We start from the raw sequence: 22,629 nt of genomic DNA on the forward strand, positions 1-22,629 counted from the left end.
TAAACCGGGTTTCTATCTCTGAGTCTACTTCCTGTACCGCTAAACCCCATGACCTCTGTGTGTGTGTGTGTGTGTGTGTGTGTGTGTGCGTGTGTGTGTGTGTGTGTGTGTGTGATCTTTAGGCTGGATGTGTAAAAGGTCACAGACACATCCTGACTCCTGATGTCCGTCTGTCTGTGACAGTAAAGGTCACGGTTCCGGCTCTGTGTGTGTCGGCCCGTGTTGGTTCTTTGTTGGTGCTGATGCGACCCGGTCCATTTTTAGGCTGGTGTGTTTTCTGAAATCTAACAAATACACATGTTGTGTTATGCAACACAGTTAATAGATCTAAATGAGTTTTAGACATTTGTGACATTTTTCTCATTTTCTGGTCATTTTTTTTATCCGTTTATTATTATTTTATCCTTGAGTTTTGATTTTAATTTTGTCCTATTTTTAAAATAGGTTTTGACTGATTTTAAAAAAAAATCTCAAACATCTGAGAAGGAAGTAAAGTTTGTGACTTTTATTTTAAAAAGTGTCTTTTGGCTGTATTTTAGAAAAGCTGTAAGCTAAACTTTCAGAACCATAAATACTGGATTCTGCAGAACTTAATTCTCAAATTAAAAAGTGTAATCTGAGTTTAAACAGAAGCAGGTCTCAGCGGGTTCTGGACGGAACCACCAGAAACAGGAAGTCAGAGGCTGTGGAGTCCAATCAACAACTTTATCTATTTATCTATTCAGCCAATCAACATCAAGGAAAATAAAGGCCACTTCTGGATTGGCTGCTTTTCAAACACCAGCCAATAGCATGTTAGGTATATCTAGAAAATACATATATATATATTTAAAATATCTTAGCTAAACAATACAAAAAACAGAAACAGGTGAATTTTATATTTATATTATATAATATATAAATTTATATTTTAAATTTATATAATTTTATTTAGGAGGTACGTGGTACAGGTGAACCGGAAGATCACCTGCGTCATGATGCAAGTACAGCTGAGTTATAATCACTCCAAGTTGCAGCAGAAAGAGGAAAAACGGACGGTACCAAATGGCAGAGGAGGAAGATGGATTATTAATTATTATGGATTATTAATCATAAAGGAGGCCGACCTTATCAGATAAAGTACAACTTTTGGGATTCTGATAGAAAGAAAGGCAGAGCTGTGGAAGTCCAAACGTCACTAAATATTTCTACAAATAAAGACAGAATACTTCCTGCTGTTCCTTTACGTTGAGAAAAACACCCAGTTTAATAAATAAATAGTTGGAAATGTTTGTTTCTGGCTCCTCCGGCGCCTGTCAGCCTGAGCTGTTTGAGAGCGGAGCTGAGTGACGGACGATCTGCTCTCAGATCAATAAAGGAGGATTTCCTTCAGTCCCAGCCGACCGGACCGACTCTTCCCGACTCATCCTCTGAATCCTGCAGATCAGGAGCAGCTTCTGTCACACCGGGCCGCAGCGCCTCTCATCCTCCGTCACGCCTCATTTCCCAGTCCCAGGTCGGCTCTGATCACTTCCTGTCACAGCTTCAGCTGCACCAAGACTCTGGAGAAACTGCGCGGTTCTGCCCAATAACGCAACAACATCATTCACATTACAGGGAATCAGTCGATAATCACTCCGGTTCACTTCCTGGCTGAAGCAGCTGCTCCTCAAAGCCGCCGATTTATATTAAATATAGTTTGTTCCAAAGTGTTAAAGCGCTCCAAAAGAGACTCGGGGAGAACAGGCTGCGTTAAAGACGGGAGCTGAGTGACGGCCGGATGGAGGCTTGGGAACGGGAACGGGAACGCTGCGGCGTGGGAACGTGAAGACCCGGGCTTTAGCGGCTCCATGCCTGCCTGGGGCAAATTCACTTCAGGTTATTTATAACTGCCAGTGGTGGGCACGCTTCCGCTAAGGCGCTAACAGCAGAGCAAACGGAGTTTAGTGGTTTTGACAACTTTGAAAACGTTTAGCGAACTTAGCTTCCCCTAGATAATTTTGTTCTGATAAATTCTAATTTACTTCAGTTGAATAAAGTTTGACTGTGTTGTTTTGGTTATCGTCTGTTAAAGACTCAAGTAGAAGTTTATTGTGAAGTCCGGTTACTGCGTTAGCACGTCAATTACACAAGGTGGATTTCAACTGGTTGAATTTAGCGATTTAGCATTTGATTTTGCTAAATCATATGATGTAGCACTTTAGTCTTATCTTAAACTAAATCTTGTGTTTTTTAAAATTAGGATTAAACGAAATGCTGTTTTTGTAGCACTTTAGCATTTGCTTCTGATAACTACTATGTTGTAGTATCCTAAAGTTAGCTTCTGCTAAATACTACCGTTGTTGCACGTCTACATCCTCTAAGTAATGTTAATGTAGTGCTTTAATGTTAGCTTTAACTAAACTCTATGTCACTAAAGCATTTAATGCTAGCTCCTGCTAAATATGACCTTGTAGAGCTTTAGGAATAGCTTCTGCTAAATAATGTAGTGTTTTAGAGTTAGCTTCTGCTAATTATAATCTTGTTTTAGCACTTTAGCAATAGCTTGAATTAAATACTGTTAATTTAGCGGTTTTATTTTAGCTTCTGCTAAATAATTTGTTTCTTTAGCGTTAGCAGAACTACTGTTTACTCTTAGTGCTTTAGAGTTAGCACAGCCAGCTTTTTAGCTACCTAGGCCCTTGTGAGCCTCATCATAAGGTAAAGTTTTGGGCCTGTGTTGTGCAGCGGTTTGACGGTGCGGCGCTCTGCTGCTGAACCCTGTGAGCTGATTGGATGTAATGAAGCCTGATGGTCGGAGCAGCTTCCCTCTCAGTCCTGATGAGCTGCTTTGATTCTCCGGCTGATCGTTTCCGTCTCGCTGAGCCGTGAGCTGCAGATTGAGTTTTCCATCTCCTTTCCACCTGGCAGATCAAGGACCGCGGTGTCGCGGCCATCGATCGCTTCCTCCCGTGTTCAGACGGCGGAAGAACCCGTCTGGGACCCGAGCCGGACCGCTGCAGATCGACCGGTCTCCTCTGTGGAGAGGTAAAACCAGCCGGTAAACACTCTGACATTTACAGTCGTGTTAAATAAAACTGATGTTCAGTCTGCGCCGTGAAGGGGCTCCAGGCCTCCTGGATGTCAGTCCGGCTGGGAAGGCAACGGATGAATAACTAAACTGTTTAAACTGAACGATTCCCAACGCGCCGCCGGTCGCTGTGTTTAATGTCAGGCCGACGCCATGGAAACCAAGGCCTTGACCCCCCTGGTGACCCGAGCTTTGAACTCTGACCTTTTCCTGGTCCTCTGAGTCCAGAAGCTGCTCTGGAGAACAAAACAGATGAGTCAAAAAATCAGACATTTTCTCTAGTATTCCTGAATTATTGACTTGAAAGAAAAGTCAGTAATGAAATTTGTCTTGATTCAACTGAACTCAGATATTTTCAGTGTAAAATAGATAAATAAAAGTTTATTGTTATCAATCATAACAGATTTTCTTATTGATGGATCGTCAAACGTCTCCTTTTTAGTTCCTGTTTCCATCCATCAGCTCCTGATTTAACCAGAGTTCTGGTTCTGTTACATGTTGAGTAACTGGTTCTGTGGTTCTGGTTCTGGTTCTGTGGTTCTGGTTCTGGTTCTGTCGATGTGGATAAATCTGTTTTCTGCAGGAAGCTCTTGGGTTTTCCTGGCGCTGTGTCTGTGTGCTGGTGTCCTCCATCTGTTGTAGGAAAGCCTTCCTGAACCTGCTGAGCCCACCTCACACACGCGCACACACACACACACACACACACACACACACTCACACACACACACACACACACGGTTATATAACCTGTAAAACACACTCCCATCGTCTCAGACACTCGGTGAAATCAGGGGAAGGAAAAACTCATGCAACATCTAGCAGCATTTTCAGCCTCTTTCCCCTTAAATCTGCTTTTCTGTGACCTCTGACCCCTCAGCAGAGTCTGGAAGTGTCGCCTTCTGATCCATAAAAGCTGTGAAAATAAAATCTGGAGGCGCTAATTAGAGGCAGCAGAGTGTCGGGCCCCTGAGGGCCTCCACTGAGGTCAACCTGCTGCAGGGTTTTCAGTTAGCGCCGAGCTGTTAGCGGTTAGCTGTTAGCACTGAGCAGTTAGCGCCGAGCTGTTAGCGGTTAGCTGTTAGCACTGAGCAGTTAGCGCCGAGCTGTTAGCGGTTAGCACTGACTATAGCCTTCTTCTCGTATCTTCTCTTGTTTTCTTGTAATATTCTGACTTTAGTCTCATAGTAAATCTTTTTTTGGCTCGAATCGTTTTTTATCGGATCTTCATTTCACTGTTTCCTCGGTTTGTTTAGAGGTAAACTGGATTGTTTTCTATTTTTTTAGGTTCTGGTTCTGGTAGATTTTCTGTATTTATTTATCAGATGTTCAGCGGTGAACAGATTTCCAGATGAAGGTCGGTCCATCAGAACCGCCTGCCAGTTAGACCGGACCTTCGGGTCGACCCGCCTCCTCTTTCATGTGAGATCTGCCGGTTCTCCTCCAGGACAGGAGAACGAAGCTCCTGGACCGGTTCTGGTAGAACCCAAAGAGTCTCAGCTCATCAGGATGAAGGTCCAGATTTTAACAGATCAACTAAAGTAAAGATTACTGTGGGATAAAATTAATGTTTGAAACATTTGAAGCCTTTTTTCTGATGGTTCTGAAGGTTCTGACTCACAGAGAATAAAAACCCAAAATTCAGGCCATCAGAATATTCCGTCAGATCAGTAAATTATGTAAATATTTAAATGTTTTACAGTATTGTATTGTGTTTCTTCATGCTGAATCACAGTTGGTGATTTTTAATAAGCCTCCAGTGGTTCTGCAGGAACGGATCAGGACCGGTTGGAGTGGTGGAGGTTTGATCCAGTCAGCTGGTTGCTGTTTCATCACTCAGATGACTGGCAGCTGTTGACCAGCTGTTGACCGGTTGGCTCAGAAAAACCAGCTGTTCTGCAGAGCCGAGCAGCAGTTCACTCTGTGGAGCCTCTTTACTCTGTGTGAAAACACTCAACAGGTCCAGAAACCAGTGGGTCGGCCTGCAGGCGTCTCTCAGTGCCTGACGACGGATGGAGCAGGAAATGGTCGAGGCTCTTCGTTCTCAGGCCTTGTGTTCATTTCCTGTGAGCCTCAGCCACCCAGCATGCACTAACATTACAGATTGAAACCGATTGTCTACATTTCTCATCACACATTCCTTCATTTCCATCAGTTTCAGTCTGAAGGATCCGAATGGACCGGCAGTTCGATGAGCTGGTTGGGTCCTGGCCCGGTCTCACCTGCTGGTGCTGCTGTGGGTCCTGAACTCTGGTGCCGTCGACTCTCAGCCGTAAAAACTGATCTTTGTTTTTATGTCTGCTGGTCGTCCTGCAGTCCGCGCTGACCGCTGTCAAGCCAAGTGTGATGGAGCGTCTTGGACCTTCAGGGCTGGTTCTAGAGGATAAAGAGCTAACTCAGAGAGCAACTCTCAGTCGATCCGACCTGGATCACCGATAGAACGGATCCTGGATCCGTAGTTTGGAACCAGAACAACATGCCGACTCTCCAGGCAGCAGATGGTTCTGCAGAGCCTCTTGTTCTGGTGTGAACCCTCCGTGTTGGTGTTGCTTCATTATGAGCAGTGGCTCCCTGACTGCAGCGCCCCCCAGAGGACGGCTGTCGGCGCAGCAGGGGGAACCAGACGTCTGTTTCTCTCACTGAAGAGCCAAGTGGCTAAATCAGCCAAAAGCGTTTGGCTCGTCTCCATGTGCCGCAGATTTCCATGTTTAACTTCCAGCCTCTGTTCAGCGTTCCTGAGCGTGTTGGCACTGCAGCGTGTTGGCGCTGCAGCAGGTTCTCGCCTGCGGCGGCACGGCGTGCAGGTTAACAGGTGTTCAGGTGGCTTCCTCACCTTCTGCAGCTCCTCCAGCAGCAGAGCAGCTGGAGATATTAATAGAGCAGCAGCAGGAAGTGAGACGGCATCAGACTTGGAGAGGTTAGCTTCTGTTAGCCTCTGATGCTACCGTCAGGCACCAAGCTGACCTCTGACCCGGTACGCAGGGATCTATAGGTCTGCTAGTCTAAATAAAACAGAGCAGAAAGAACCGCTGTGGTTTGGTAGAGCTGAACGTTTTGGAGACGATCATTTATTGAAAATATGACAATGCGGATTCCTAAACGTAAAGACGTACAATTAAATAAACCGGCGGTGAAAGCTGCAGCCTCGGTCGTTTGTTTCAGTGGGATCAGATTCTGATTCATTCATTAATATTCATGTGATAAACTGACTTTATGTTTGAACTCATTCTTATGAATGTGAAATGAGAAACTTCTGGATCTGGTGAGAGTTGAGTTCTGATCTCTGTGTTTCTCTGCGTCGTGGAGAACATCAGCTCAGGGTTTTCTGTTTCTGGTGGGATCAGCGTTTCCAGCAGCGCCACATCAACACCAGTTAGCTTCAGGTTTCTGTCGGCTCGCCGCAGCGCGTCAGCGCAGGAAAAACCCAGCCGGAGAGATGATTGATTGGGACGGGGCGGCGGCGTCCCTCAGGGCGGCGGCCTGCAGCGATCGATGGGCCCGACCCATCGCTGCTGTCACAAAGTCCTGACGCCTCCAAACTGACCGAGCTGCTATGAAATAATAATGAAGGATGAGAAAGAAAATCTGCTTCACGCAGAAACCAGGCAGGGTTGGTGGAGGAGCTAGTTGGTACTAAAACCCAGATGACCAATAATCTGTAGAAACGTTCCACCCTGGTTTGGTTCCAGTAGAACCGGGTCGACCGGGTCGTCAGTAGGTTCTGGTGACTCCGCTGTCATCACAAAGCATTGTGGGTAGTTTAGAGGCCTCAGGCTGAGTTTTTACTTTATGATGTAGTAATGAATTTATCAGCAATACTCAGATTGATTATCGATATCGGCCCATATTTTCATATCGGATCATCCCTAAACTTTCCTCGTGTTTTGTAGTGAATCCTTGTTTCCATGGCGACGCGTCCCTGAGTGTAGAAACCGTTTCCTGTAGAGCCGGTGGCATCCCAGGAAAACCAGTTGCTGTTTCTCAGTCAGGTGGATGAGATGGAGCTGCTGCCTCAGCACTTTTCTACACCGACCATAAAATCTGCCTCGTTCTTCATCATGTCAGCCCCTCCTCCTCCTCCTCTCTTTATATCCGTAGAAATCTCTTCCTTTATTATGTTTCTGCTGCTGCAGGTTTGATCTAATGCTGCTTGTCAGAGAGCCGCCTGCTTCTCTGAGCAGAACATCCGCAGATATGACTTCATTAGGAGGAGGAGGAGGAAGAGGAGGCGATGAAGAGCAGCTGGGATAAATGATGGAGGACGAATCGGATCGACTCCTGCTGTGTTTCAGTTTCAGCAGCTCCTCAGATCATCGCCTGCTGACCTTTGATCCAGAACCAGTCGGACCAGGCATCCATGTTGGTTTCCATCCGTTCAGGGTCAGAGGTCAACCTGCTGATGATGTCATTAAACATGGCGGCTCGTTGGTCCAAACCGTGGTTACAGGTTATGAGCTGTAAGCTGTCATCGTTAACGCCTTGAATGAATATCAAGATCTGCTATGATCTGGACAAACTGGACAGAATCTGTTTCTGGAAAACGTTTCATATCCGGTTCATTTCTAATCAACATAATAAACTCATTTTAGTTCATTTAGTTACTTTAATCTTCTGCTGGGATTTTCATCAGTAGGGATGAAATAGAGCCGATGTCGGGATTCAATCCATCGCACTGAGACAGCAGGGGTTGGACGTGGTGTAACTGTCCACAGGAAGTGGTCACTGGGCCACAGGAAGTGGTTACTGCCACAGGAAGTGGTCACTGGGCCACAGGAAGTGGTCACTGCCACAGGAAGTGGTCACTGGGCCACAGGAAGTGGTCACTGCCACAGGAAGTGGTCACTGGGCCACAGGAAGTGGTCACTGGGCCACAGGAAGTGGTCACTGCCACAGGAAGTGGTCACTGGGCCACAGTTAGCATTGTTAGCATGGCTAGCATCAGCAGCAGTTTGTAGAAAGTTGAGCTCAGAGATTTTCCAAATGCTGCCAATTGTCCAGATCAAACGCGTTCAGCCTTCCTGTTGTCTGCTGAACATCTCACTCTCTCTCGCTGTCCAGCAGCCAAGACACGACTCAACATGTCTTCGGTACCAGCAGCCCAGTTCGTCCACTTCCAAGTCTGCTGCTGAGAATAAAAGCAGGACAGCAGCTCTGTGCATCGTCTCCTCACACTTCCTGTGTCTCAGGACTCGTCCTCGCTCCTCTTCCTCGCTCCTCTTCCTCGCTCCTCTTCCTCCTCTGCAGTCGGTGATTTATCACTTCCTGCTGTCGGTGCGTCACTTTTTTCTGTCCCGATGAATCCCTGAGCATTCCTGCAGCACCTCGTCCTTTGTGCCTCTCTGATTCGTTTCTTCATGTGTGTCACCATGCCGACGGGGCTGGGATGTTTGCTGGGTTCTGGCCGGGTTCTGGCCGGGTCGTGGTTCCCGTCCTTCAGCAATCTGGCAGCAGTAAGCGGCGCTGCTGGCCGCCGCCGCATCGCTTAGTCGGAACAAGGCTTGGCAGCCAAACAAGGGATTTTCTCAACAACCTTCACAACCCATGAGTCATGTTTCTGCTCCGCTCCCCGTCAGAACCGCCAACCGGACCCGGTGGCAGCTGTAATTGGTGGAAACGACCAGACATCACCTGGGAATCACAAAGCAGCTCAGCATGACCGGCTCTGCAGAAATCGCTGGAATAGCATAAAATTCAGCTGAACAAGAGAAACTTTGGGTTTGTTTGGTTCAGAGCAGCCTAACAGAGAAACGGTCTAGTTAAAACCTTTTTATTCAGATAATATGGGATAAATACACAGATTTAGAGCAGCTTCCTCCAACCCGGCTCTGCGGATGATGGATTTATGGAAACTAAAGTCCAGAAAGATGAAAACATCCAAATTTAATAAAACTAGGATCTCCAACCAGAGACTTTTTCCTTCAGTCCAGTTTAATAAATCCAGATTTAAAATCACTAATTTGATTAATTCATCACCGAGATTTTAACGTTAAACATTTCCATCACTTCTTTCATCTGGATCCTTTGTGTTTGTGTTTTGGTACGACCGTAAATCTGGCGCACAAACGACGTCCCAAACCGCTTCTCCCCTCGTTTTCAATCGTTACCATGGAAACAGAAACACTCGGTCTCTGAGTTAGCTGCATTTAATGTCATTAAATTAACATTTAATATTAAATAATCTGAGCTTTATCAGGTCTCAGTGATCCTCGTTAATGTTTGTATTCTGGTCTGTGTGACCTTTGACCTCTAACAGATTCACTGGAATGTGAGTTATGGTTGTTTTAATGTTGAATAATCATCTTTATGGAGGAAAAACTCCAAATGGTTCAAATCAGAAGAAATATTGGAGAAAACACCTCAAGATAAAGATCCAGGTTTCACTTCTCCACCTCCCTGTGTGTGCGTGTGTGTGCGTGTGTGTGTGTGTGTGTGTGTGTGCGTGTGTGTGGGCGGCCATATGTGTGTGTAGTTTGGCGCCGGAGGATGGGGCATATGGAGCCCAGGATCTCATGCTACGAGGAGAATCGTGAAGAATCGGGTTCAGTTCATAAAATCCACATGAAGCAGAACAATATGGACCCAATAATGAAAAAAACATCATTTTTCTGAAACATGTCAGCAGAAATGAATCTGCAGGAAGTGAAAATATCAGCCTGATGAAAACCGAGGTGAGAAAAGATGCAGTGATTAAATTTTCTCAGATGAGCTGCTTCCTTCAACGTTTTGATTTATCGCTTCAGAAAAGATTAAACATTTGATGAAAACAGAAAAACTCACAAAAACTTCTTCAATCTTGCAGAAACATGTTTATGTTTGCTTGATGATTTTTGATCCAACGCGCTGAAGGACAGATGGAAACGTTCTGACCGTTCATCGGAGGCTCTGCCTTACCAGAGGAACCAAACTGAAACATTTCTCACTCTGCCTCTCAGGAGGACGACCTCCGCTAACCTGCTACTTCCTGTTTGTGGCAGCCATGTTGATGACATCACGCTGTGATGCAGAAACTTCACCCATTTGCGTTTTATTTTTGAAAGTTTTTCTCGCTGCCTGGTTCTCTGAAAATCGCCTCCAGCTCAGTCTGAGTTTTTTTCCATCCTCCGTTTGATGGTTTAGTTTCACCTGCAGCCGATGAACTCCCCTGACCTTGACTTGTCTCTGACCTCTGACCCCTGACGCCTCGGCGCTGGCCGGTCCGGTACAGCAGCATCGATCCGTTTTGCTGCAGAGCCTCTGCAGTGCTGCAGCCTGTTGGCTGAGGGAGAACGGTGCAAATATTAGCCTGGTAAAGGGCGGCTGTAACTGATGGCGCCGCGCTGCAACCTTTGCTGTTGGATCGTCATCCATTAGTGTAATTGTAAACGCTCACCTGCCGCTCCCGCCCCGCCTGACCTCCGCTGAGGAGCTGGCGATTTATTTTTACACCTTCCTCCCCGCTGCTGACTGCAAATGATAAATGTGTTGACCGGATCCAGGCTGATTGATCAGCAAACAGCGGCAGCAGGAAGAGCAGCTCAGCGGCTGCCGACCCAGGAGGAAACGCCGTCTGTTGGCGAGAACAAACCGTTTCAGGTGAAGCTGATTTCTGCTCCCTTATCAACTGGAAGCAGCGATCGGTCGTATTTCAGTCCAGCAGGATCCTGAAGTTTAGAAACCTTTACGGCCCAGCAGCAGGAAGTTCAGAGGATAAACAGGATGATCATAAAACCATCAACCTGGAAATGGCAGCAGGAAGAAACACCGTTTACTAGAGAGTTCAGCAAAATGTAGAGGATGGATGGATGGATGAATGGATGGATGAATGGTTGGATGGATGAATGGATGAGCAGTTGGTTGGATGGTTGGTTGGATTAACGGTTGGATGGATGGATGGATGGATGAGCGGCTGGTTGGATGGTTGGTTGGATAAACGGTTGGATGGTTGAATGGTTGGTTGGATGGTTGGTTGGATATTTCTGCATTTTTATCGATTTTGCCATAAACTCCACAAACTGTTGTCTGATTTCTCTCCAGACCTTCTGCTGTCCGTTTTGTCTGTTGGTATTTATGGTTCCTATGGAAACCAAATGATTTGGTAGAGGCTGGATAATCTTGTGTTGTGTGGTGTTGGCTGGTTCTGGTCAGCTCAGCCAGAAACACGGTGATGTTTCCGTGAACCCAGATCCCGTTCCAGGTTCTGATGGAGGACGGATTCCTGACGACTGTCTGCCGTTCCTCTCCAGCTCCATGGACTCGTCGTCATGATGTTGGGTTCTTCCTTCTTCCCCTGCGGCCGGCTCCGGACCCGCCCTCTGCTCCGCCGCCTGCTCTCAGAGTTCTGGTCCGGCGGCGGCCCGGCGCCGTCCAGGCGGCTCGCCACCGAGGGCCACACCCTGCAGCCTGTGATTGGCCAGGACTCCATCGAGCTGCTGGGCCACTCCTACCCCCGCGACGACTTCACCAACGTCACGCCGAAGATCCTGGCCAAGGTGGGCTTCCACCTGCAGAACCAGCCGTACCACCCGCTGTGGCTCATCAAGGAGCGCATCAAAGCTCACTTCTACAGGTGAGACCCGACGGACGGAGGTGCACCTGTCCGGCGGTGTTGTGTTTTTCAGGCATAATCAGGAAACTGTGTTAAAAATAGTTTGTTGATGCCATACAAAAGGATCCAGAACCAGAACCAGTACGGTTCTGGGTCTGGATTAGTAACGTTTGTTAACCCTACCAAACTGTTACATATTGACACTAAAAAATAACACAGGTTGTTATAAAATGCTCCATCACCTCGTCATTGGGCCTCTGTCTCTTTAAAACCTCCTGCTGTTTCTGAAGCTCCGCCCCCAGGAAGTCGTCCCAGCATGGCTCCTCTGTTAACCCTTCAGCGTTTTTACCAGCGATGCTCTCAGATATATATTGATATCTCCAGGCGTTAGACTAGTTCAGTTTGAGTTCTGACCCAGTACTGGTTTGGTTCCAGTTCTGACTGGTTTATAGCTGTGGTCTCTCTTGGTTTCCTCTGCAGCTCCTACGTCGGTCGCTGGGGCAACCCTCTGTTCTCCGTCCACGACAACCTGAGTCCAGTGGTGACGGTGGAGCAGAACTTTGACAGGTCAGAAGCTTCCTGATGCTCCAACTGGTTCTGGTTCTGGTTCTGGTTCTGGACTGGTCCTCCACATCGACTCCACTGAGACTGAAGCTGGTTAGATGTTGGTGTTGATTGGAAGAATATCGAGAATAAAGGGAACGAGGGAAGCTGGGTTCCAGAACCGGTCCAGAACCAGTCCAGAACAAGTCTAGAACCGGTCCAGAACCAGTCCAGAACCGGTCCTATGTCTCTCTGTCTCTGCAGCCTGCTGATTCCTCCTGATCATCCCAGCAGGAAGCCAGGTGATAACTACTACCTGAACAGGTGAGCTGCTCCCTGCGGTGCCACGCTGACCCTAACTGGTTCTGACCCATTTGTCCTGCTGTCCCCAGAACCACCATGCTGCGGGCTCACACCTCGGCCCACCAGAGGGAGCTGGTCCGGTCCGGTCTGGACGCCTTCCTGCTGGCCGGAGACGTGTACCGGCGGGACGAGATCGACACCAGCCACTATCCGGTCTTCCACCAGATGGAGGGGGTCCGACTCTTCTCCGACCACGAGGTTCTGTCGGCGCCGTGCGACTGAGCGGCCCGGGCCGCGGCAGAACCTCTGACTGTGTGTTCTGCAGCTGTTCTCCAGGGTCCGCGGCGGGGACGAGCTGAGCCTGTTCGAGCGCGGCGGGCGCCGGACCGCCCAGAAGCAGGAGAGCCACAGCCTGGAGGCCGTCAAGCTGGTGGAGTTCGACCTGAAGACCACCCTGACCCGACTCGTCACACACCTGTTTGGACCAGGTGAGGCCGGCCGGACCGGACCGGGCTGGACCGATAAGATCCTCTTCAGCATCCTCAACCTCGTCTTCCTCCCCTCAGACGTGGAGGTCAGGTGGGTCGACTGCCACTTCCCCTTCACCCACCCCTCCTTTGAGATGGAGGTGCGTTTCCAGGGCAACTGGATGGAGGTGCTGGGCTGCGGCGTGATGGAGCAGGAGCTGCTGCTGTCAGGTCAGAACAGAAACCAACTGTATCCACATTACTGACTGTTAAGGTCGCCACTAGGACCTCATCATTAAGGTCGCTGAGGTCATTATTATGGTTGTTAAGGTCATTATTGGGGTTGCTAAGGTCATTATTAGGGTTGCTAAGGTCATTAATAGGGTTGCTAAGGTCATTATTGGGGTTGCTAAGGTCATTATTAGGGTTGTTAAGGTCATTAATAGGGTTGCTAAGGTCATTATTGGGGTTGCTAAGGTCATTATTAGGGTTGCTAAGGTCATTATTATGGTTGTTAAGGTCATCATTATGGTTGTTAAGGTCATCGTTATGGTTGTTAAGGTCATCATTATGGTTGTTAAGGTCATTATTGGGGTTGCTAAGGTCATTATTAGGGTTGTTAAGGTCATTATTAGGGTTGTTAAGGTCATCATTATGGTTGCTAAGGTCATTATTAGGGTTGTTAAGGTCATCATTAGGGTGGTTAAGGTCATTATTAGGGTTGTTAAGGTCATTATTAGGGTTGTTAAGGTCATTATTAGGGTTGTTAAGGTCATCATTAGGGTGGTTAAGGTCATTATTAGGGTTGTTAAGGTCATCATTATGGTTGCTAAGGTCATTATTAGGGTTGTTAAGGTCATCATTAGGGTGGTTAAGGTCATTATTAGGGTTGTTAAGGTCATCATTATGGTTGTTAAGGTCATCAGTAGTCAATTAAAGTCACTACTAGGGCCATAAAGGTCAGTATTGGGACATACAGTATTTGGGTTGTTAAGCTCATTAACGTGAACGTGTTCAGGTTCAATTCTTCTGTTTTGTCTACGTTGTGAACTTCAGCTGAATGAACTGAACCGTTTTTTGATCAAAGTCTTTATTTTCACTCAAAATGTTTCGATCACATTCCGTAATAAAACAGTAATTAGGAGAGGACCAACCCAGAGCCTTGTGGCTCTCCGCTCTGGACAGAACCTGATTGGTTGATGGGGTCTACACTGTAAAATATGATGGTTGTGTCAAACTGATAAATGCAACAGGTTGGTTTGCCAGGTTGCTTCTCTAAAGCTGGATCATATTTTTATTAGACTGCTTCCAGAAAACTCAGTAAGAGTTTTTATTGAAAATATTGTTTTTCATACACAATCACATTTTGTGCCTGTTTAAATTATTCTGCTCAGTTGGACTTTCCCTTGGATGGGAGTTTATTAACGCCACGTTAGATTATTTCTCCTGTTAATGGACAGGCAGTTATGAGACATGTCCAGAAGGTTCTGGGTCCTCCGTCCCTTCAGGACGTCCACCTGTCCCTCTGGTGTCCCTCCCTGGACCCGTTACCTGTCCGACCCTCCCGTCCTGCTCGGTGTCCGTCTCTTCCGCCGCCTGTTCTCTCGCTGTCAGGCAGCTAAGTGCTAAACTTGCTGCTTTGCCCTTGAACAAAGCCGCTCCGCTCGGCGCTGCTTGTTCTAATCAATAAAACATTCTTAAAGACGTGGAGCGGCCGGATCAAACCGCCGCTCTGTTTCCACTGACACGCTTCGACGTGTGGAGGCGGGCTGTCGGCCTGCTAATGGCCGTTCTGTAGCGAGCGGCATGCTCTGGGTTTAAATGAGAACGGAACCACTCGGAGCGGACCGGGTCCGCCTCTTTAAGACGTTCCAACAAACCCAGAAACAGGAAGGAGTTTCAGTTTGGACTGAATGACAGGAACCGGTCCGGACGTCTGGGACAGCTCTCCTGTCTTAAAATGATTCTCAATAAAATCCACTGGAGCAAACTGATTAGTGCGTCCGACATCTTATCAGGGCCGTTGTGGATGTAAAAAGAAGCAAATGAGCACTTCTTATAAAAATCAGCTCAATAAAAGTTTAAGAAGATATTGCAGCTCTGAGGCGTGACCTTTGAACTGTCCATCAGTTTACTGAGATGACCAGAACCTGATGCTAAAGCTGAACACCAACATGGAATTAGTGGAAGATGCCAAACTTTATTCAATTGAGTTTAGAAAAATACCAAGTATCCAGAAAAAATAATTTAGGTGAAGCTAAGTGAGCTATGCATTTTCAGAGTTAGCAAAACAGCAAAAAGTGCTAATCTAAAAAATTAGCTCCACTGTTAGCATGGTAGCAACATTTCTCGTGGCAAATTTCTTTATTTCCCACAATTCCACTAAGCTGGAGACGGCGTACTTTAGCTAAGTTTGAGGCGCCAAGTTAGCAAAGGAGCTGAAGCGCTATCCTACAATATTAGCTACACTGTTAGCAGATTAGCAAGATTTCTTGTGACAAATATCTCAGTCTCTCAGAATTCCACTTAGCTCAGTACAGTGCCTCCTCCTTAGCCAAACTGCGCTAATGTTTGGAAAGTTAGCAAAGCAGCTAAAGCATTGAATGAAAAATTAGCTCCACTATTAGCGCATTAGCAGAGTAGTGGAAGTGAGCTGAAGATGTCTGAGCTGCTGTTTTAATCCCTGAACTGTTTCTGAGTTGTGAAGTGTTTTAGTGAAGCGTTTGTGTTTTTCCTCCGGTTTCATCATCGTGGTTTTGTTACAGTTTACATCTGACGTGTGTATCGGCTGGACACTGCGATCATCCGAGACCCCGTTTACAATCTGCCTGGAAAACCCTTACATCCAGTTAAAGTCACTCTGCTGACAGTTTGGACACACACACACAGACACACACACACCCCGACACACACACAGACACACCTCCCCCCCCTCACACACACACACACAGAGACACACACACGTCTCTGTTCTCATTTTCACTCTTTCAACACTCCTCACCCTCTCCACCTCCCATACGTATCCACTGCGGCAATGTGGCTCGTTGCCTTGGAAACCACTCATTCACCCCCATCCCACACCAACCCCATCCCCAACCAGCATCACCCCTCCTCCATCCACCCTACACACACACACCCACACACGCACACACACACACACACACACTTCTTTTCTGCAGCACAGAGGAGACAATAAGGCAGAAGTGGCAAAGACGAGGGGAGCAGGAAGTCAATGTGATGAAGAGGAGGGTGGGGGTCAGGAGATATTAATGGGACGATGAAGAAGAGGCTTAAATGAGTGGCAGGACCCGAACTCCACCAGGAGGCGGAAACAGGGGCACCAGTTGGTGTTGGCTGGTGTGTGTGTGTGTGTGTGTGTTAATGTGTGTGTGTTGTATTTAATGGTGGGAAGCGTGACGGCCATATGTGTTGCCTGAGGCTTGTCGCAATGAGGGAGAGAGTTAATGAGAGGAGGAGGAGGAGTGTGATGAAGGTGGTGAAAGTTTGCTGAGTATTATGGGATGAGTCAGAGGTTAACGCGCTAATGGATAAAAAATAATTTAATATAAAATAAAAACAACTCCTGATGATTAAGAAGAAAGATTTTCCTCCATAATGCCACCAGTCAGCTTCCTGTGTGTTCGTGTCATTACCACTTAATCACCAGTTGATGGAAACCAGTTCACTGCCAGTGCAGCTGGCGCCCCCTAGTGGCAGCGTTGGGCGTGATGATTTTTAATGTGACCATAAATTAAAATTTAGAGAAGTAAAGTTAATCTAGAATGTTCTGAAGAAAACGCAGTTTGGAGCAGATGTATCTGACAGCAGCGCTACTTGGCACACACACCTCCAAACTGCACGCTGTGCTGGTTGCTAGGAGACGGAGGGGTGCAGTTTTCCATACCATGTCTCAAACCCAAATTATAATCAGAAAATTTGACATCAGAAGGAAAAACGTCTGAAGGTTTGAATCAGAAAACCAACCAGTTTCATAAAACTGATTTATAAAATGTTCAAACAAAAAACTTTACAGTAAATAAATAAAGTGTCACAATTTAAATAATAAAAGGAAAATATAAACTGATTAAAAAAATTAATGAGACTTTTTTTGGAATTCATACAAAAAACTTCATTTAATATTAAAACAAATAATTTTGTATTTATGCACATAACTAAAAATAATTTAGTGTTAATAAAAAATACCTAATTTTATATAATTTATTGTCTAACAGTGTGTGTGTGTGTGTGTGTGTGTGTGTGTGTGTGTGTGTGTGTGTGTGTGTTTGCTGGTTTCTCCCTCTGGTTTTGTTGGGCAGCATGTGGGACTTGGCAGTAATGACCGGATTTCACCGCCAGACACACACCAACACACACACCCTCGGGATGGGGGTTAATGTGTGTGTGTGTTAATGTGTGTGTGTTAATGTGTGTGTGAGGTGCAGCCTGATTAAAGTCGTGTTGCAGACATTAACAGGCTCTTTGGTTCCTCTGGGACTGTTGGGTTCAGGTGGCGCCCCCCCCCCCCTCCTTCCCCCCCCTCCTCTGATTAAGTCATGTGACCCCCCAGCCCCCCTCCCTCCTCACATCCTTTCATCCCTCCATCCTTCCTCCATTAAACTTCGTCCCGTCTCTTTTTTTCTTCCTCAACCATCAGGATGGAGGGAGGAGCCAAGATGGCGACCTTTGACCTCTGTTATGTTTTTGGCTTGTAAAGAAACGCCTGCTGCTCTTGACCTTTGACCCCAACACCCTGATCCATCCATCCATCCATCCATCCATCCATCCATCCCAGTACTCCAGATCCAAACCCAGAGAATAAAACTCTTTTGTCTTCCTCTCTGCTCACACACCAGGAGGTGGGGAGACGTTTCTGTTAGTGTGTGTGTGTGTGTGTGTGTGTGTGTCTCTGGGGTTTGTGGAGGGCAGAACAAACATTTGTTTGTGCAGTGATCCATCTCAGCCTGCTCTGCTTCCTCCATAACAAGCAGAGGAAGAGGAAGAGGAAGAGGAGCTGATAGAGACTCTGAATAATGATGCTGTGAAACCTGAGGGAGGTCAAAGGTCGCTCAGATCTACGTTAGACGGGGGGATCCTCCCAGACACCGAGCCAATCAGAGGAGGAGGAAGACACGAGTCAGTCTGCCGTCGCCGGGGGTTTCCCTCACACCGAGGCAACGAGGCGGAGGAGGAGTGGTGCTGAGGGCCCCGGATCACTACGCATGAGGGGTTTCTGGCTTTCACACCAAACTTATAGAAAACTTAACTTTTTATGTATAGCGTGGCTAAAAGTGGAGATGAGAGAAGAGAAAACACTGTTTCCAACTTAGCAGGTTTTAACGGCTGTTCAGACCCTAAAGTGACTTTCTGCTCAAAAAAGAGACGAGAAACAAAAATGGCAACAAATCTGGCAACAAATCTACCAACAAATCTACCAACAAATCTGGCAACAAATCTACCAACAAATCTACCAACAAATCTGGCAACAAATCTACCAACAAATCTGGCAACAAATCTACCAACAAATCTACCAACAAATCTGGCAACAAATCTGGCGACTTTTCTTCACTAAAGCAACTACCGTAACGTAATCTATCAACGCTCACTTTGAAATCCCGACTCTCCACCAGAGGGCGCTGTGACGTTGACATCAACCCAGTTGGCACCAATGGAAAAATGTACCTGTAGTACCACGGATCTACCCAAAGAGGGCAGCATTGGTGCCGTTTTCTATTACAGAATTTAAAACTGTTGTAAAAAAGCTCCTCTATGTCGAGTTCAGACAGTTTATCTGCTAAATTATGTGGATGTTTGGTTTAGTTATTTTTTCCTTTGCAGGATAATTTCTCTGTTTCTACAATCAAAACAGCCTGATTGGGTCAGGATCACAGTGAAGTTCTGCAGAACATGAACTGGATCCATCTGTAGTTCATGTAATAATAAATATAGCTGATAAATGATGGTGCATCTTCTCCATTTTCAACCTTTTCCTTTGCATTGTTTTATTCCTGTGAGGTTTTTAACTCATAAATCTGAGAAAATGTGACGTTCTTCACTGATGACCAGATTACTGATATGAAAGTTTCATGTTTTATGCATGTTTGGCGCGAAGGAGGCCGAGCGGTTCTGGTTCCGACTCTGCAGAGACTCAGACCTTCTGCTGCAGCTAAAAATACTCTGCAGATAAAAATAGATCCAAGTCGCTGCTGACCGCAGTCAGTCACGGCGCAGCGTGCGCCTCGGTCTGCAGAGCAATAAAAACAGATAAAAGGATTTATTTCACTTTCATTTCTGCTTTTATTAGACAACAGTTGAGCTGCAGCAGCGGCTGCTCAGCTTCACTCTTCCTGTAAATCCACATCTCAGACTCTGAGTCAGACTTTATTGCTTCTGCTGCTGCAGAGCAAAGTTTCATCCTGCTGGATCTGGATCAGAACCGACACGGAGCCAGAGTCGCTGCGGGACAAATCCCTGGATGTTTGCTTCAGAACGACCCGCTGATCAGTCCCACTGCGACCCGGACCGGGACCAGCAGAGGAAACCATGAGCTGCTGCTGCACTGGTTCTGGTTCTGGTTCTGGTTCTGGTGGCTCTGGCTCTGGTGGTTCTGGTGACTCTGGATCTGGTTCTGGTGGTTCTGTTTCTGGTACTGGTGGCTCTGGTTCTGGTGGCTCTGGTACTGGTGGTTCTGGTTCTGGTTCTGGTTTTGGTTCTGGTGGTTCTGGTTCTGGTGGCTCTGGTACTGGTGGTTCTGGTACTGGTGGTTCTGGTTCTGGTTCTGGTTTTGGTTCTGGTGGTTCTGGTTCTGGTGGCTCTGGTACTGGTGGTTCTGGTTCTGGTTCTGGTTTTGGTTCTGGTGGTTCTGGTTCTGGTGGCTCTGGTTCTGGTTTTGGTTTTGGTTCTGGTGGTTCTGGTTTTGGTTCTGGTGGTTCTGGTTTTGGTTCTGGTGGCTCTGGTTCTGGTTCTGGTTTTGGTACTGGTGGTTGTGGTTCTGGTTCTGGTTCTGGTTTTGGTTCTGGTAGTTCTGGTTTTGGTTCTGGTGGTTCTGGTTCTGGTTTTGGTTCTGGTGGTTCTGGTTCTGGTTCTGGTTCTGGTGGCTCTGGTACTGGTGGTTCTGGTTCTGGTGGCTCTGGTACTGGTGGTTCTGGTACTGGTGTTCTGGTTCTGGTGGCTCTGGTACTGGTGGTTCTGGTTCTGGTGGCTCTGGTACTGGTGGTTCTGGTGGTTCTGGTGGTTCTGGTTCTGGTTCTGGTTTTGGTTCTGGTGGTTCTGGCCGTGGAAGATCTGACAGAAATCAGAATCATCCTCACAGCAGATCCAACAGAACGGTTCTGATCCGACTCTTCTGAATGAATCTTTATGTCCATAATCAATAATAACTAAATATTGATCTATGATGATAACGGGTCAATAAATGAACTGCAGCCAAATGAAGATTTTATCTGAAAACATTTCAAAATTTTTTTTACTTTCTGGAGGAAAAAGTTAAAAATGTTTCATGTTTTTGTGAATCATCTTCATCTTCATCCTAACGCGCCTCTCTCTCTCTCTCTCTCTCTCTCACATGGCGTCTTTCTGTGTTTCCTGTTTGGTTCTGTCGGTTCACAGCGCCCCCTTTTGGCCCGGCTGACCTGCTGCAGCGTCTCAGCTGCTTCCTGTATTTTAGATGTTCATGTTTACAAACTGTTCCAGCGTTCGGCCTTGTCGGTGCAGTCCTGTCATGTCGTTTTCCTGGATGGAGGTGACCTTTGACCCTTCTCAGGTTGTTGGGCAGCAGTAGCTGCTGCTGATGCTAGCGCTAGCGTAGCGCCAGGTTCTGCTGATGAAGGGAAGTCGTCCCTTCAAGGTTCTGTTTTTTCCTGCGGCATCTTGACAGTTTTTAGTAATCCTCCTCCTCTCTAAGTCATCGGTTACGTTATCGTCCTGGAGCAGCTGACGCGTCGCCGTGGTAACGGGTCAGCTGCTGACTGATGAGTCGGCCGTTTCATCCCGTTGACTCAGTTTGGCTGGACGCTGCGTGACGAAGACGATGCTGTGATGTCACCTTCATCCTCCCCGCGGTGACGCGCGTCCCACAGCTGTCATGTTTGTCTTCATCGTCTCCATCTGCGCTCCTCTTCCTCCGTCAGGCTGAGTCAGCAGCTGAGCGCCGCACAGCTGCTGCTGCTTCCTGCGGCTCCAGAGACCAGCAGGACGAACTCCTGACGCCTCCGACCCGTTAGTGAGGCAGCTTCGCTAAAACAGGGAAACAAGGCAAACCTGGACTGGCCTAGTCAAAGTCACATCAAACAGTAGAAGAAGAATCCATGAACCCAGAAGCACAACGAGTCGCTCTGAGTGTTTTCCTCGTCTAGTCAAAGGCCGCTTCATGCTGCTCTGCCGAACATTTTCCATTTCCTGAGTTTTACTTCCTGTTTCCTGAGTTTTACTTCCTGTTTCCTGTTGCTTTCATCTTCTCCTCTGTTATCATTCAGCCCATTTGGTACAAAATGAAACCTGGTGGTGGCAGCATCATGCTGTGGGGTAGATGAACCAGATGAACGGTTCTGATAGGTTTCTACTTTTGGACCAGAACCTTCCGGTCCGGTTCAGAGCCTCAGAATCTGCTCTTCCTCCTCCTCCTCTTCCTCTCTGTCTGTTTGGACTGAGAGGAGCTTCCCGGGTCTCTCTCTGCGTCTCCATGGCGACCAGGTTGCTCCCCGGTCAAGCAGCAGGATAACGAGGCATTCCCGACCCCCGGTTACCGTGGCGTAACCGCGGCAACCACAGCGAAGCGACTGACTGGTTCAGCAGCAATTATGAAGCTGGAAACTACATTTTACTTTAATTAGGCCAATTATAACAGAAATATGATGGAAAATAGTAAATACAGAAATTAAATACTGATAACCGTTTGATGCTTTTGGTCATTTTAGAAAAAATCAGGAAACAAGAAAAAAATTAAGATAAATAAACACTAAGAATTAAAAACGGAAGCAGAATAAAATTCAGCTGTTAAAACAAAAACACAAAATAAAATCTGTAGAAATACGTCAAATAAATGAAATTTGTCTAATGAATATAAAAAAATCTCACAATTCAGCTGAGTGAAAATCAGGAAATATGAAAATTCATAAACTAGACATAAAACAGCTAATAATAGAAAAACCAAGCAAGAAAATGTAATAAAATCACCTCCTCTAAAACTTTTTATCATTTTCATTATTTCATTCACAAACTCACTTTTTGTTTTAAAATATTTTTTTTTAAATTCTGGTCGTTTTATCATTTTTAACAGATGTTGGCATCTAAAACGTTTGCATATAAACAATAAAATAATGAATCCTTTTTAATCAACTTTTCTGTTATGTTTAGTTTTCTAAACTCAAATTGATATAAAAACGAAAATCATAAAAAAAATCTAAATAAAAAGTAAAAGCAGAGCGTGTGATTGGACTAGGCCATGAAGAAGTAATGTCCTCCAAATGGTTGTAAAGTCTTAACATCTGGACTCATTTCCCTCAGAAATCACATTTTCTCTGTTTTTATGGGACAAAAACCAAAATGCCGAGCAGCTCATAGTTTTCATGAAACCAGATTTTTAGTTTCATCTCTGAATCAAGTTTACGTCGTTTGTGGCTCATCCAGGGCTTTTCCCTGCAGCTGAATGAAACATTAGAGTTCCCCGTTAAATAATCCGTCCGGATGTTTCAGAGATCAGCCCGGCGGTTCTACCCGTCCAGGCGACAGGAGGAAGCTAATCAGGAGGG

The 22,629-nt window shown here is 46.4% G+C and overlaps 1 protein-coding gene across 4 annotated transcripts in view; it reads left to right on the forward strand.

Annotated features, from left to right (window-relative positions):
- fars2 (phenylalanyl-tRNA synthetase 2, mitochondrial) overlaps positions 1-22,629 on the forward strand; it is a 50,836-nt gene that overhangs the window by 1,433 nt on the left and 26,774 nt on the right. For 2 of the 4 annotated variants that reach the window (XM_044105114.1, XM_044105111.1), the window contains exons 3-9: positions 2,890-3,006; positions 11,269-11,591; positions 12,051-12,137; positions 12,378-12,437; positions 12,506-12,674; positions 12,742-12,904; positions 12,983-13,114. In XM_044105114.1, coding sequence (XP_043961049.1) covers positions 11,287-11,591; positions 12,051-12,137; positions 12,378-12,437; positions 12,506-12,674; positions 12,742-12,904; positions 12,983-13,114 — 916 coding nt within the window. In that variant the 5' untranslated portion in view covers positions 2,890-3,006; positions 11,269-11,286. Of the gene's footprint in view, positions 1-2,889; positions 3,020-11,207; positions 11,592-12,050; positions 12,138-12,377; positions 12,438-12,505; positions 12,675-12,741; positions 12,905-12,982; positions 13,115-22,629 lie in introns of all 4 variants that reach the window. The other 2 variants (XM_044105113.1, XM_044105112.1) reach the window with 2 other exon arrangements.

The sequence above is a fragment of the Gambusia affinis genome, linkage group LG21 (genome assembly GCF_019740435.1).
Source record: "Gambusia affinis linkage group LG21, SWU_Gaff_1.0, whole genome shotgun sequence".
Classification (NCBI taxonomy): domain Eukaryota; kingdom Metazoa; phylum Chordata; class Actinopteri; order Cyprinodontiformes; family Poeciliidae; genus Gambusia; species Gambusia affinis.